Source organism: Eleutherodactylus coqui, chromosome 2, assembly GCF_035609145.1.
Source record: "Eleutherodactylus coqui strain aEleCoq1 chromosome 2, aEleCoq1.hap1, whole genome shotgun sequence".
Classification (NCBI taxonomy): domain Eukaryota; kingdom Metazoa; phylum Chordata; class Amphibia; order Anura; family Eleutherodactylidae; genus Eleutherodactylus; species Eleutherodactylus coqui.
The window spans coordinates 27,952,630-27,969,246 of record NC_089838.1 but is presented as its reverse complement, the minus strand read 5'-3'; the positions used below and the strand labels follow the sequence as shown (position 1 = coordinate 27,969,246).

Here is a 16,617-nt window from a genome sequence, read left to right as displayed (position 1 = left end):
TGAAAATAAGGTTCCTAAACCAGAGAATCTGAAGAAAACATGTATATAACAATAAAAGACCTATGAGGATAGAAGTCTCCGGTAATGGATACACATAATAGGAAAGAAATGGCTTCTGGTCAGCGTTTTGACTTACATTATAGTAGCGCTTGTTATTCCCTGATCCCGCAGTGTCTCCTCTGAAGATCACCTCCTGTTCACACACAGCCCTCTTACAGATTCCGCAGCACTCATGTTCCTTAGTCACATACCTATAGCCCTAGGGTGAGGGAAGAAAAATCATAATTATATCATGCTAACTTATAATTCAAGATATTTGGTGGAATCATAGTTTATGCCAGTAGTCCCCAACCAATGGCTCAGAAGCCACATGTGGCTCGCGACCCCTTGCTTTGTGGCTCACCATGGGAGTCCTGAGTTGTAACCCTAAGCATTGACAATTGACACTATTGCAGACATATCCTAACAATGCCAGTTCGGATGGCATAATACTCCAAGTAATACTTTCTCCACATGTATGCTAGGTCTACGTATTGGCTTTTGGCATGCCATGGCTAAACATTGTACTATAGCCCTGCTACATTGCATCTGAGTGTAAGTGAATGTAGTCATCAGCACTGGATTTGCGACTGTTGGGTTGTGGCAACTTGCTAGTTATGACATGATCACATTCACTTACCATTATATAAATGGTAAAAGGATTTGTATTGAAAGCACTGTCCGCTTAACAAATAATGCAGGAGAAACCATAGAAGACTATGGGGGGAAGGCAAATTTATTAAATAATTTTTTCTCAAGTGTATTCACGAATGAAAAAGAAATGTCACACGAGATACTGGGAAATAAAATGAACCCGCCTGCTAAATATTGCATACCTAACGCAGGAGGAAGTGCAGAGCTGGTTAAGAAGGATTAAAATCGATAAATCGCCGGGCCCAGATGGAATGCACCCAAGGGTTCTAAGGGAACTAAGTAACATGATAGACCGTTATTTCTTATATTTAGGGACACCATTGAGACCGGGGTTGTACCACTGGATTGGTGTATTGCCAATGTGGTTCCAATATATAAAAAGGGGTCTAAAAGAGAACCTCGTAACTACAGACCGGTAAGTCTCACTTCAAGAATTGGAAAAATATTTAAGTCGTTTATGAGAGATGCCATCCTTGAATACCTCAAGGAAAACAATGGTATAACTTCTCATCAGCATGGGTTCATGAGGGGTCGATCATATCAGACCAATCTGATCAACTTCTACAATGAAGTAAGTTCTAGGCTGTACCTGGGAGAGTCTATTGATCTTATATATCTAGATTTCTCTAAAGCATTTGACCCCGTGCCGCTTTGTAGGCTGATATATAAAATGAGACAACTCGGACTGGGCAAAAACTCATGTATCTGGGTAAAGAATTGGCTTAGAGATAGAAAGGAGATGGTGGTAATAAATGGTTCGTACTCTGATTGAACTCTGATTGCCCATATGGGACTCAGACATTTCAGACAGGGTCTCTGGTTCTGATTAGTCATTTATGGTAAAGAGGTTGTCTGCCCTCTTTTTCACTGGTGATCTATGCTCTGGATAAGTTCCCAGTAATCGATGGATGGGGTCCACCGCTCAGGACCTCCGTCCATCAGCTGATCAGCTGTTAGATCATCGTTTTTTAATAAATTTGCCCCACAGTGTCTGTCCTAAGCGCATGAATTTTTTCGTTCAGTATTATAGTAGAGATTCTATTCGTCACTTCCGAAAAAGAAAGGGTAGGTCATTTACACCTGGAGGCTATATGGATTCTTGTAGCCATACGTATGTACTAGATAATCTTATGGGCTCGATTCTTAAATCTTGGTGGACAATCACAAAACAGTGGGAGATTTGGGTCCTAGACCAACAAACAGTTGAGTGAACTGTCAACATGAGACCATAGCCTCTCAACTTCTAGGCAAGTCCACCACATCGTGAGTGGGGAACCAATTTCTTGAGATCCCCAAAAACAGAATGGAGGAGGAAAAGAAGGGAAACAGTGTAGTAGCCGCTGATATACCAGCTTAGTTCTGTGCAGAATCTTTACACAGGTCTCCATAAGGAATACCTGATGGCTAGCTTTCATAATAGTCATACAGTAATGGTGCCATCTATCAATTCACATTTCAGTCTGTATGCCCACCTAACATCTCAGCATTAATAGAAGTTCTCCCTCCAAAGGTGGTTGGTTTAATATACTATAGATCACGGCTATAACAGCCCTTGTTAAGGGATTATGTACACAAATGGACTTGTTCAAAGTAAGGTTTGGAAATGGAGGCAGGAGAAACAAGAAGTGGGGAAAATGAAAGACCTGATTACATGCTCTTGTTCAGGAGGGTTAAATTTAATGAATTATTATAACTTAGATCTAATACTAAATTTGTGAAGGGGAGTTAGCTGATTAGAGTTCCACTAGTCGAAGATAGCCAAAGTAGGGATCTGGGGGAATTTAGCATTAGGGATAATGAGAAACATAGAAGAGAGTCTAAAGGATAGTCCGTATTTGAAATGAGTGGTTGCATTCCTCCACAGAAAGAGGGGATAGTATGCAAGTGGGTTCAGTGCATACAAGCCTGCGACCAAAAGTTCCGAGGACTAAGTTAAAAAAGCAAGATAACTAAGCCCTGTCAACCCCTAGCTTCCGGTGTAGACATAATGCACCAGTACCCCATGCAGCCAGGGACATAAGGTAAGGCCCATGGGCCAGGGTGCAAAAAGTTAAGTGAGCCCCCAACTCTTCATGTTGTCTGTGGTCCGCTCAGGACTTTCTGCTGCATTGATGGGTCTCAGCCCACTGATGCAGCTTTAGCCACTTGGGGGGTTGTTAGAGTTTTAAAATATTAAGAGCACAAGTCTTAAGACATATGTTTTGTCGACCCTACCCACGAGGAAAATTATACACATGCACATCGATTTATATAATCCAAGAGATCACAGCAATTCCAGAGTATAAGAAAAAATATTATTTCCCCAGTGTGACATAGTAACATAGTATGTAAGGCCGAAAAAAAGAGTTGTTCACCCAGTTCAGCCTATTATCCTGCCAGGTTTATCCAGAGGAAGGCAAAAAAAAAAACCATGAGGTAGAAGCCAAACATTTCAGCCCATTTAGGCTGCTTTCCCATCTGCGGCGGGGATTCCGCTTTCCTGCTCCGTTCGGGGAGCAGGAAAGGGGAATCCCCTGGCCGAATGGATCGATCTTATGACAGAACCGAATAAGGCCAAGCAGAACCGATTGACTATAATTAGGGGTCCATTAGGTTTCCGCTCAGTTGCCTGGCATGTTATTGGAAGAACAAGTGCTGCAAGCAGCGGTATTTCTTCTGATATTGTGTTGTACCCACTGCTTTCAATAAAGCATGGAGTTTTTTTTAATCAAGATAACACGTTGTTCTAGAGTTTCCTATGGGATGGATTAGGATAGACATACAGATACAACTCAGTGATGTGCTACAAAAAGCCTCAGCCTAAAAGTGCTTATAAAAATGTGAATATGCTGGAAGCAATTCAACTTTTCTTACATAACCATATATGTGACTCCATAGTAGCCCTCACACAGTTTTTCCAACTCGTGATCATCCCTGGAGTCTCTTGCGTTCAACACACCTGCATAATTATCTTTTATGTGGATCCACTCCAGCGTTTCCTATTTTTTTAACCTGGGAATCTCTATAAAAATGTCAAAAATCTTATTGACTACTTCACAACCCTGGTATGAAAAGTGGAACGATTTTGTCTATGTATTTTATAATCCATCATTGTGAATGATTTTTGACCTTGTGATCCCATAAGTGGGTGGCTTACAAAAAATTCAATGTTGAGTCTTAGTCAGAGATTCCATAAAGGGTCATTTGCAGTTGTCTTCTGACAGCACAGTAAATTATTTAGCATTAAACAACAACACAATTTTGCTTGTTCCCCCATTCCGAGGACCCTTAATCAGTCTTATACTTGGCCCTTGACCACTCAAGAAGTCACGCCATACATTTGGTGAATATCTCTCCAAGATTTCTGGCCTTGTACACTGCTTTTTCAATTACAAAAGTGTGAAAATGTAAGAAAGCTTTGAAGCACTTACAAAGGAGAGGTCATAAAACACAGCGTACTCATTGTTCCCCACAGATATTCCCAAACATTGCCTCTAAAGTCAACACACTTGTGGAAGTAGAAGTGCCTTGGAATATATTATAAACCAAAGTGAAGCTTACACTAAGCTCTTCTAGGGAGATCCAGCCATTGAAGACAAAGTGGTGGTTTTCTCGGAACCGTGCTGCTAAATCAATCAGGCAGCTCTATCTCTGTTTAGACTGGTGCCTACAGTAGAATTAGCCACTGACTCGGCACCTCGTTTGCACCGTAATGCAAGACAGATATCTTTCTACTAACAAGGCACCAAAGAAAAGTCACACTTTGCTCTCAAATGAGTGTCCAAAGTGTGTCCTTTTTGGTAACTTGATGTTATTTCAAAGTAGGAGATGTCATGAAGTTAAGAATATCATGACTTGGATATAAAATACACTTTCGAATAGCTGATAACATCTAATGAAACTCTTGGCTGTTCTCCACTTCTACTGGGGATAGTAGTCCTTGTCTTTGTGACAGTAACGATTATGTTAATAGCTAAGAAATCGGGAAGTCTTGGCCTAGGTCAAATTCCAACAGGCTACGTTAGTTACTTCACTTGAGTACAGCGGAGCATGTGGGAAAAGAAGGTTGTTAGGTCTTGAGGCATGGGTATGGGTTGGTTGCCATAAAGCCAAGTAGCACGTCTTGGGAAGAAGTCACAATACAACCCCCACCAATTACTGCCCTAGTTTAAATTTGAAGGGGATTAATTTAGTAATATTGGCCATATTTCCCAACATTTGAAATCCGTTAGTTAGAAATATTAAGCCACATCCATGTCCACCTAGGAGCACCCACAAAACCTACCAGAAACATAGACATTGGGGAAAACATTTGCAGAAGCCCTATCCATGAGGTTGATTTTTCCTGCATAACCCCGGGACAGTTGTGAACTTTCATGCCACCGCCTATTGATAAGTATGCATCTCTCAAAAAGTAGAAAAGTTTATTTGACACCTCAAGGACTCAATGATAATGCAACAATTGGTAATACTACGCATATACTGTGATTTAAGGGACTTACAGGACTGCAGTTTTCATTGCATGGCTTCTTCCCACACACTACACTCAGAAGGTTGGTGATGGGGTCAATCGTATCAGTGCACATACAATTCAGACAGCCATCTTCCCATGAGCTCCCGGCGTGGTAGACATTGGTCTTATGTACGCAGACCTATAATTTGGGAAGAAATGGCAGTCAATTATTAAGTAGACATACAGCTAGGAAGTGTGATTTAGTAGTGAGAAGCGGTGTAACTCTAGGGGTTGAAGAGGTTGCCTTGGTGTCCAAGGGGCCATGTTTTGGGGAGTACAAACTTTGGGACCATGAAATTCAAGTTATGCCTCTGCTAATGAGATGGAGAATGATATGACTTAAATGTTGTCAGCCTGTTTTTCCTCTCCTCTTTTCACAGTATTGTGCCTATTCACAGTGGCCTAACAATCCTAATCACAGGCTGTGTGCCTTTGACCAGATAAAGAAGTAAAGAACGCCTGCTCCCTCATGATGTGGATCCAGTTGAAAACAAAGTAAGTGAAGTACAGCAAACAGCTCCCTGCCCCTGCATTTACATTGGGCCGTGACTCAGGAGCCGTCTGGCTTCTGGCTAAGGCAGCACAATGACATCACTGTATCTTACAGCCTGCACTAGACTGCAATCAGAAAAGTACTGGATTTTTGTCATGGGAACAAGTGTTAGATGAGTTTGTTTTTATTTTAATTGGCACAAAGTGGTACTATTACTATATGGCTGTAGTATGGGGACTACTATTGCTATACAAGGGCACTATGGGGGCTGCTTTTGCTATACGAGGTCACTATGGGGCCACCATTGCTATATGGGGGCATGTTACAGCATAGGAGCAGTATGAGCTCCAGTACTGGTATATGGGAACACTATGGGGGCCACTATTGGTATTTGAGGGTACTATTAATATATGCGGGCCGCAATTACTGCATTAGGGGACATTATAGTTGTACAGTTGCACGGAGGCGGCACAAGTACTATGTGCAGGCAAAATAAGGCGATCATTACTGTGTTGGACTGAAGGGGAAAAATTACTGTTTGAGGGGCACTATTACTTTGTGGGGCATCAAAGCGGGCATTATTACCATCTGGGGCACTGTGGATGGAGGGTTTGTGTAGAGGTGGGGAAAGGTGGGAATGTGTCGGAGAAGTGAGGAGTCAAAGATATTTGAGTGTTCATTTCTGCTGAGATGAGTTGTGGGTGGAAGAAGTTGTTATGGCAATCTGGGCTGGATGGAGAAGAGTGAAAATGACATCACCTGGGAGTTACTGGTTTTAAGTTACTACAATTCTAAGGTATGCAGATTATATATACATATACAGTTACAATCGAAGTTATTCAACCCCCATTGCAAATCATGTTGATTTTGCAAATTTGCAAACGTTAATCTTTTTGCAAAAAAAACCTATCAAACAAGAACAATATAAATAGCTCATCACAACTAATAGACAGTACTTTTGTCAATTGAAATGCAAAGTCAATTAAGTAAAGAGAAATCTAAATCAAATTAATAATTGGTGTGATCACTAGAGATGAGCGAGCACCCTAGTGCTCGGGTCCGCGTTATTTGAGTCGAGCTTTTCGTAAAATTCGAGAGCTCTACTCGTGTAACGAACCCCATTGACTACAATGGGAGACTCGAGACTAGAACAAGTGTTAGAGGATTTTTGTCATGGGAACAAATGTTAGATGAGTTTGTTTTTATTTTAATTGGCACAAAGTGGTACTATTACTATATGGCTACAGAATGGGGGCTACTATTGCTATACGAGGGCACTATGGGGACCATTGTTGCTATATAGGGGCACTGTTACAGCATAATTTTCAATAACTGCTCTGTGTATATATTGTATGTTCCTTATCCTTTGTATATTACCCCTTTTTTGTATAAGCACGACTACCTTTTTAGAATAAAGCTTTAAGCTTTTATTACTTGTTTTTTGTGGCTCTCTAAACAATCCGTAGAGTCGAAAAGGGTTCGTATCCAGTCAGTGAGCAGAGCCTAAGTGGCTGACCTACGTGGCACTAAAACGTCTAGTGGTGGCAGTGAAATATTTTGGGACGTGCTAGACCGTGTCTGGGTGTGATTTAGTCTCCATTTTGGACCGGTGCTGGATCTAGAGAGCTGGAAATAAGTCTACCTTTTGGTCTGCTCCTGTGCTGTCCATCACACTTATCTCTTCTCTTAGCTTTTTGGACACTCTCTTGACTTATTCAAATTTCTAATATGCAATCAAACGTCATAGTCAACAAAGCCCTAACCAGTCTAGGTATTTGATGTGTTTTATCTCAAGCACACCTGATGCAACTATTGAAGCCCTTGATTAGTTCCATCAAGTGTGCTTGAGACAACACCTGATTTGCAACTGTGTACTCTTATGGGGAATTCCATTCAGGGAGTTGAAAAATTCTTAAACTGCCGTAGCCATTAGAAGTGGCATTTTGTGTTGGATTTGGAGAAAGCACTTAGATGTCTTGAGTTATTTAAATATAGTTTTTGTTTGACTTGTTGGCTTTTTTTGATTTGCAAACAGCTGAAAGTGTAAATTTGAGAAATAAGCCTAACTTGCAACGGAGGTTGAATAATTTTGACTGCAACTACATAATATATACCCTGTTTCCCTGAAAATAAGACATACCCTGAAAATAAGACATAGCATGATTTTCCAGAATTTTTGAGGATGCGAAATTATTTTTCAGGCTTTTTGAGCATGCTTGAAATATAAGCCCTACTCCAAAATTAAGCCCTGCTAACAGTTAATTAAAAAAGTCAATTTAAATACTGTCCAGGCAGCTATACATGTAAAAAAAATTAAACCTTTTTGAACACTGTCTTATTTTTCGGGAAACACGGGTATTATATATAAATCCCAGCAAGGACACCAGCGGGACCTGCAATAACCTGGGTATGGGGGCTAGGTCCAAAAGTCACCCTAGAGCCCATTTGACTCCAGTTACGCCCCTACTTATTTATCCATGAGCGAAACAGCTGAGCTGAATTATGTTTGACAGATTTATTGCTAGGGATAAAATGCCTAACAACAGCAGTCTTTTCGATGATATTGTCAAGCAGACGTCCATACAACCAGCCTGCTTCAGATTACTGGAGTCTGCAGCTCATGGTGGAATGGAAATGAGAGCACAGAAGGCCAAGGGAGCTTGGAAGGACTTAACCCACATCTTTTCTATGTCTTACTCCTACAATAACTAAAAATACTTTTAAGTAGATAGAAGCCTCCTGTTTTCCATTAGTGGGACCTATCATGATCTGCTAGTTGTTCCGAGACCTGGCCAAGAAACAGTCGCTGTCAAAAGCTTTATATATATTTTGATGACCTTTTAATGATCCAGAATTCAGCAATTATGTTGATCAAGTCCTTTTAATGCCAAATTAAAGGATTTCACTATTAAGGCCCATTTAAACACATTTTACCAGGCAATGACTGGCCATTCCCTTACCTTGTCTGCATTACAGGTGACACTGGTGCAGCCACATTCATTGACGTGAATAGAAGTTATATATCCGGTTGGACAGGTGTTGGTGGAATTCACACAACTGCATATACATTCATAGGTATCACAGCACTGAGTGGTCTTCCGGGAAAGCCTTTTATAAGGTGGGCAGCTGGAACGTCGTACTACAGGGCATGTTTCCCTTCTGCAAGCTGAGAATAAGAAAAGAGGATAATAAAGAACTTTACCCGGAGCCTCCACAGATGACAGTTACAACATATAACACTAAACCATATATAAGGGATAGCGCTCCAGCTTTACCAACAGAGAAGTGCAAAATGAAAGAAGCAGGACTAACCCGGCGTCAGTGGGATGACCGGGGATGCAGGCCCCCACTGACCCCTCCACGTCCTGGTCGGCTTATAATCAGTCCCCAAATAGAAGGATCAACGAGCCCTTTCCTTGTATCCTGGCAAATAAGACAGGAGAGCTGCCCGGCCCATCGTACCCCCTTTCCCAAGGGGGTCCGTACATAAAATAAAAGAACAAACTCCAAAAAAAGGAGGCTCAGCACGGTTGTCGCGATGAAACGCGTTGTACGAGTTGTTCACGGAATAAAAGACCATTATCGCTGATCTTTAGGAGTTTACTGGTCTTTTCCTGCTAAAGCGCCGAGCCTCCTTTTTTTGGAGTTTGTTCTTTTACAACATATAGCACTGTTCATCCTACTCTTCCTGGTTCATCAATGGACAGTGTCTTTCAGTATGACCTGTTATGGCATATGAACCCCCAGCCAAAGTGTAGAAGTGCTGCAATGTGTAGCTCTCACTTCGGAGGACTGCAGGTTGCCCAACCACCTTCAACTGCTGCAGGGTTACAGATGTAGCAAAGTTTAACTTCACTGTGATAACTCTCGGCGGCAAGTTAGCTTAAAGGGGTTTTCTGAGACATTTAAAAAAAACTATGAAGGGTTCAATGAAGAGAAATTGAATAGTCCCCTATCCCGGGGGCAGTGGGCGTGTCCAGTGCTGCGGCCCCGCTGCCTGCCACTCAGAGTTTCGACGAAGCGGCGGGCCATTCATTGTGCACATGATCGCTCAGCCAGACCCCGATGTTATCAGCTACTCATCAGGGGAGGAGGACTACAATGGACAAGGGGTAGTCCTTCCTGGAGAACACCTTTAATGCCATATCAGAACAACTGTGATCACAGAGCAGGAGGAAGAATGTAAGTCAGTCTTAGAGGGGCTATCTTTTCTGATCATTCCCGTGGTGATCAGCGGATTGTCCTGGGCCCAGCTCCCGGAACCCACCGCAATCAGCTGCTATGGCCATAATCACAATAATCACAATGCAGTGGCCACAAGTGATTTTTTGTTATGCATGCAAAACATTATATATATAGTGTGTGTGTGTGTGTATATATATATATACTCATATAGACGCATACCGACACACAAATATATACCAGTATAACACACACTATACAAGGGATGCAATAATACAGTCAAATACAGCTAAAAAACGGTATCAAAATATTAAGAGAAAAGCAGTAGGCTTGCATCACAATTATTTCCACATCTGACAAACCCAGCTCTACTACACCCAAATTACTGTTATGTTTTCCAGGTAATTTCTGTCCAAATATAGGAATGATATTTGCAGAGATCACAGGGAAAACACTGCGTACGGTACAAGAGGTATTTTCCGTGCACCAGGTGTTTCGTACCGTCAGTTGCGGGGAGAATAAACAGCGCCATCTGCTGACCTCAAGGAGAATTCCACTAAAATAATTTTGTAATTCTCTAGAATTTCCAGGAATGATGCATTATTTCTATACATCCTTTTTATATCTAGATATTTGTACATCGAAGGCATTCATTGCTGATGTTAAATGATCACCTCATCTTTATTGTGGCAGTGCATTAATAACACTATCTAACTAGCCCTTAGGCCATTCAGGAGTCTGAGAGAGTTGGATGTGTTAAAGTAATCACTTAAAGGGGTTGTCCCGAGAAACAAAGTTGGGGTATACACTTCTGTATGGCCATATTAATGCACTTTGTAATGTACATTGTGCATTAATTATGAGCCATACAGAAGTTATTCACTTACCTGTTCCGTTGCTAGCGTCCTCGTCTCCATGGTGCCGTCTAATTTTCAGCGTCTAATCGCTGGGATGTCTTATTATACTTACCTAGCAGGCTCGGTTCAGGTCCCTCCCGCTGCTCTCCGGAGCCCCAACACGTGGCATTGATTGGCCAATTCTAAAATCCGGTTTCCACAACGCAATCGCTGTGATTGGTTCTTCGACCAATGCTCAGCCAATCAATGCAGCGCTCGATGAACAAATCACAGCCATTACATTGGTTCATCAAGCACTGCATTGAATAGCTGAGCAGCGCTCGAGAACCAATCAGAGCCATCATTTCCTGGAGGTGGGATTTATGAATCCCGTGACCAGGAAGGGATCTTCTGTGGGTGAACGAGGACTGCAGGTTGCACGGCAGAGCTTCAGTCAGGAGCAGGAGGAACTGGACCGAGCCTGCTAGCTAATACCGATAGCGATTCTCCGCTCGCGGGACTCAAATCGCAGCATGCTGTGATTTGCCGCAATTCTCTGTGGTAAGCCTATCTGTCTGTCGGAATATCGCTAGTGAACAGAGGGTCTAAAGTGTCCGACAAGCTGTGCTCTGCCACATGTATTTGTTCTTTGTGTCCATGTACAATTCTGTAGTTACATAGTTAATCGTGAATTACGATAATACAGTAAATTTACTTGCTGTAATTCTAAGTAAAATCAGATCGTGTGCCAAGTGACAAACTCAACTAAGCGTGGTTTACATGAAACAACTATCATCCGAACAGTTGCTCGATAGTACGAACGTACGCAACGGCCACCAACTGGGTGACAAGCGGGAATCTGTTCACCAGTCGCTTTGTCTCGGCTCACCTAAAAACAGTTAGGATTCGATTAAATATTGCCCTTTGTGAACAGGTAGATCGCTGTCTTTCAACTAACCAGCAACTTTGCAGGGTAGTGTGTTCTTGCTCTGCGCCCAACTCCCACCAAAGGCTGATGGGTTCCTGTTGTTTTTTTAACATTGTGCCTTACTTCTTAGCGATCATTGGTTCCGAAAAACTCATAAATATGTTTGAGCGATCCTCGGCTGAACAGTTCCTGCTGGTCTTCAATGACAGATGAACTAAGGCTCGACGGGAAGACAAAAACAAAGTCCATACAAGGACAAACCAGCGAGAGACTGCAGCAGCGAGTATTCGCTAGGCGACCACTCTTATGTATTTATGTGCGTTCAGTAGACTCGGCATCCAATGACCCTACATTGGGCAGAGGTTCGAAATTTCAAATACACACCCACCAGAGAACATCACACCCCTAACTAGTCGACGAATTGACATTTTGGCCCATGTAAATGCCCCCACCAATTCCATCAGCGATCACGAAATCGAACAATCGTCCTACGTAAAAGCACGCAAATGACAGTCATTCATGTACTTTAGTGACTACTTCGAGCAACGATTCAGGCGATAACCGTCCTGTGTAAAGTTACTCGGCACTGCTACATTTAACGCTTGACTTTGACATAGCAGAGCTAATTTCGTCTGATTCAGCAAACAAACTCAGCTCTTCTTGATCTGACGTCTTCAGTCCTGCCGTATCTGACAAGCTCAGCTCTGCTCCATCTAGTATTGGGTAATCAAAGTGTGGAATATATGTAAATATATATGTGTGACCGATGCAGCTGTAACATTTGACAGCCAGTCTGCGGCACAGTCAGGAACATATGCTTGTGCCCTGCTTAAGGTCCTCTCTGGAGTTTCCCCTACTTTCCCGTGTGAAAAGCCTTCTTCTCGGCGTTATTGCCTCTTGATGGAAGCTCACTGCTTTGGAATGTGTATAGAAAATCCTTAGCCAAGCTGGTGGTATGGAATTGGAGTTTGGCTAATAATACGGAGGGATCAAGAGTTTCGCAGCATAATATAAAAAGAGCCGGATTCAAACCAAAGGTCATGTGTTGAAAGAAGGAGCTCTGGAACCACGGATTTCATGTCATTTTTATTTATGGCCGATCCGATCTTCACATTACACAACAGAGCGAACCTACAAACATAGACAGCAGAATGTGCCCTCCTCCCCCACTGTAAAGTATCACAAATCACCGAGGCATTCTGTGCTTGTTGTGGGAATGTAGTACACAGTAGCCATTATATTATTTCCTTTAGAGGGACATATATGGGGGAAAGGGCTCATTGCAACACCATTTATATGTAGACCACAGACACATATGTGGTCCTCGTCAAATGTCTTTACTGCTTCAGGACCTCTGAAACAAGTGAGGCTCAACCCTTTAAAGGGATTCACCACTTTGTAACATCATGATGCGGATTTATATCGTGGTTAGAGATGAGCGAGTATACTCGCTAAGCCACATTATTCGAGCGAGTAGTGCCTTAGCCGAGTATCTCCCCGCTCGTCTCTAAAGATTCGGGGGTCGGTGCGAGTGACAGGTGAGTTGCGGCGGGGAGCGGGGGGAGAGAGGAAAAGAGAGATCTCTCCCCGCCCCCGCCGGCCCCCAAATCTTTAGAGACGAGCGGGGAGATACTCGGCTAAGGCACTACTCGCTCGAGTAATGTGCCTTAGCGAGTATACTCGCTCATCTCTAATCGTGGTTTATGACTCAAAAGTGGCATTAAAAAGTCCCACTTTTTTTCATAAAAGTGGCATCAAAGACACACGTTATGCAAAATACGTGTGTTTTTTTGTTTTTATGCCAACACTGCAAAACATAGCCAGGGCTTAGTATTAGCGGACGTGCCTACTTGCAGTCCAACACATTTACTATCATTTCTGCCAGAAAATGGCATATATTATTGTTAAAATCTAAACCTGTCACTACTAGGGGGAACGTATGAGCCTATTGCATACTGTTTAAGTGCAAAGTCAGACAAGGTTTTTTTTTTTTGCGTGCGCCTATGTGCGCAAAAAAAGTGCGTCTGATAGAACCATTGCTTCCCTATGTGGTGTTCAGATGTCCGTCTTTTACAGGCGCAAAATACTCACACCTGCAAGCAAAAGATAGGACATCCGTGCAGCGGGAAGGTCCGTGCTGCATGTAAAATATCCCCGCGGGAAGTCCCCTGATCACTGAACACTGTGACAGCACAGGGTTCAGTGATGATGAGATTTCCTGCGGAGACAAAAGAATCCCCTGCCACAACTGTCACAGCTATGGCAGAGGATCACGATGATCTCCCATTGCTTGAGCAATCACAGGCAGCGCTCAGCTGTCATTCAATGAATGGCTGAGCGTTGCCTGTGATTGGCTGAGCACTCAGCCAATCAGACCCAGCACTTTCTGGAGGAGGGCATTTTTTAAATCCCTACCCAGCAGAAAGTGCTTCAGAGCAGTAATGAGTCCCGACAGTGGCGGAAGGTGATGTATATAGATTTTTTTTTTTACAGCAGTTAGGGATGATTTTCAGGGAAGGGCTTATATTTTAAGCCCTTCCCCAAAAATCACTGCGGGGGTTGCCTGCATCTCAATGCTTTGAAAGGAAAGGGAACGGAGCTTCTTTCATGCGCATTTTTAACATGCGCGGAGCGGTGTTTTTTGACACACATAGATGCGCAAAAAACAACGCTTGTCTGACTAAGCCTAAGGAGGTTGTCCTAGTTGGGGTTTTCCTGTAACAACATGTGCCTCATGTAGTAACATAGAAAGTTATACACTCACCTCTCCCAGCTCCTGACTGTGTACAATGGCGCTGCTCCAGGCTTCCCCTGTAACATCATGGTTACAGGCTGCCCCAGTCTGTTTAGGGGCGTCACAGGCTTTTGCAGCCAATGACAGAGCTCAGCACTCGATTGCTGATCTGTCATTGGCTGCAGCAGTCTGTGACATCCTGTACAGGCTGTAAACAAACAAGGAGCATGGAGGACCGAGCAGCAGCGATGCAGGGAGCCAGAGGAGGTGAGAATATAACTATTTGCTATGTTGCTGCATGAGGCACATGTTCCTACAAACAATTCGGACAGCCCCCTTTAACCACTGAATTCAAAGCCTAAACGGTATTCTGTAAACTCGAAAACTCCTCCTAGTGGTGGCTAAGGTTCAAGGAACAGCTTTTTTCTTCGTGGTCCTTACCCCATTATGAATTTTCATTTTCTTCATGGGGTTGTCCGGTAAAGCTAAATACTTACATGGACCTGCGATGTTGTAAACTCTACGTTCATCCTGGTTCTGACACTGGGTCAAATGATAAAGTCCATATCTCTGTGCCTGTCATGTCATCACAGGGGGTTGGCTGTTCAGGCCGCCTTAATAACTAAGGGCCCTTTTACATTAAAAGGTTCATTCAGATTCTTGCTGGATCATGGGAAGCTGAACGATAATAACCTGTTTACTGTGAATTAAGGCACGTGGTGCGAAGAGATCTCCGGCCCGCTCCGCCTCCATTCACTGAGTGATCCTCACTCCTGTGTGAAAGCACAGGAGCGATCACTGGCACGCTCCTGTACCCGGCATACGTCCTGTATTAAAGGGCCCTAAGTTAGACCCCTTCTCTGTTACAACCAATGCAGAGACAGAGAAGGACATTGGCTATTCTATTGAGTAATACAGCTGGCCCCTGTGACGGGCCCAGAAAAACATGTGACCCTATAACACAACAGGGCGGAAGAGGAGGTTCAAATGTAACTTAACTCTTAAGCCTCATTCACACGAGCGCTGTTTTAGCGCATTAGAGGCGTGTGAAAAGAGCGCTACTATTAGAACTAGAGATGAGCGAGTATACTCGCTAAGGCACATTACTCGAGCGAGTAGTGCCTTAGCCGAGTATCTCCCCGCTCGTCTCTAAAGATTCGGGGGCCGGCGCGGGTGACAGGTGAGTTGCGGCGGGGAGCGGGGGGAGAGAGGGAGAGAGAGATCTCCCCTACGTTCCTCCCCGCTCTCCTCCCGCCGCTCCCCGCCGGCCCCCGAATCTTTAGAGACAAGCGGGGAGCTACTCTGCTAAGGCACTACTCGCTCGAGTAATGTGCCTTAGCGAGTATACTCGCTCATCTCTAATTAGAACCAATGGTTTCCTATAGAAGCGTTCACATGAAGGAATTTTAGACGTGCTAAATACTCGCACCAATCAAAAGATAGGACATGTGTGACTGCAGGTCGCATCTAAGGTCCGTGGTGCGAGATAAGATAGGACCTGACCTATCTTTGGTGGGTGCTTTCCATAGACTCTTATGGGAGCTGGATAGCACGCACCTCCGATCATGTTAACGGGCTAATTAAAGCAGCTGGAACTCACCTGTTCACCCGATCTGTAGTGCAGTATAGCCGCAATCTTTTCACGCACCTATACTGCGCTAAAACAGCATTCGTGTGAAAAAGGCCTTAGGGCGAGCACCCACTGGCTTTTTTTACCTGCGTTTTGCGTTTTGCGTTTTTCCTGCACAGGCATAGAGATAACATGTGTTCCTGTCCACTGGCGTTTTTTTTGCGTTGCGTTTGCGTTTTTAACATAGGAACTGTCAGTTGCATATGTGTCCTTATTTTTCTCCATGGAAATTAGTGGAAAAGCCGCGAAAACGCCGCGAAAAACGCGCGGAAAAATCGCGGGAAACGCGGCGAAAAAGCTGCGTTTTTTTCCCACGGAAAATGCAAACGCCAGTGGGTGCTCGCCCTCAGGGTGGTTTCACACGGACGAAAAATTGTGTAATTTCCGCGTGCTACGAGAAGCGGTAAAAAAGCAGATTATAAAACCAATGATTTTCAATGGTTTCCTTCCCATCAGCAATGTTTTCAGTGATGCGATGTTGCGAGAGCAAAAAAAATCGTGGCATGCTCTATCTTTTTGCGATGTGTGTTTTTTTTTTTAAATCTCCCATATTTCCCAATGGAGCCTTCTTTATATCGCAACGCAACAAACTTGCGTTTCGATTTTAACATTAGAAAGTCTTAGTAACT

The 16,617-nt window shown here is 43.4% G+C and overlaps 1 protein-coding gene and 1 long non-coding RNA gene across 3 annotated transcripts in view; one reads left to right on the top strand and one right to left on the bottom strand.

Annotated features, from left to right (window-relative positions):
- The window catches only part of VWF (von Willebrand factor), a 167,834-nt gene that overhangs the window by 13,787 nt on the left and 137,430 nt on the right, over positions 1-16,617 (bottom strand). The window contains exons 42-44 of the mRNA XM_066590522.1: positions 8,639-8,844; positions 5,175-5,324; positions 137-259 (exon numbers count right to left, since the gene is read on the bottom strand). Coding sequence (XP_066446619.1) covers positions 137-259; positions 5,175-5,324; positions 8,639-8,844 — 479 coding nt within the window. The remainder of the gene's footprint in view (positions 1-136; positions 260-5,174; positions 5,325-8,638; positions 8,845-16,617) is intronic.
- LOC136611202 (uncharacterized) overlaps positions 1-16,617 on the top strand; it is a 124,238-nt gene that overhangs the window by 50,281 nt on the left and 57,340 nt on the right. For both annotated transcript variants that reach the window (XR_010790233.1, XR_010790232.1), the window contains exon 2: positions 5,566-5,680. This is a non-coding gene — a long non-coding RNA (uncharacterized lncRNA). The remainder of the gene's footprint in view (positions 1-5,565; positions 5,681-16,617) is intronic.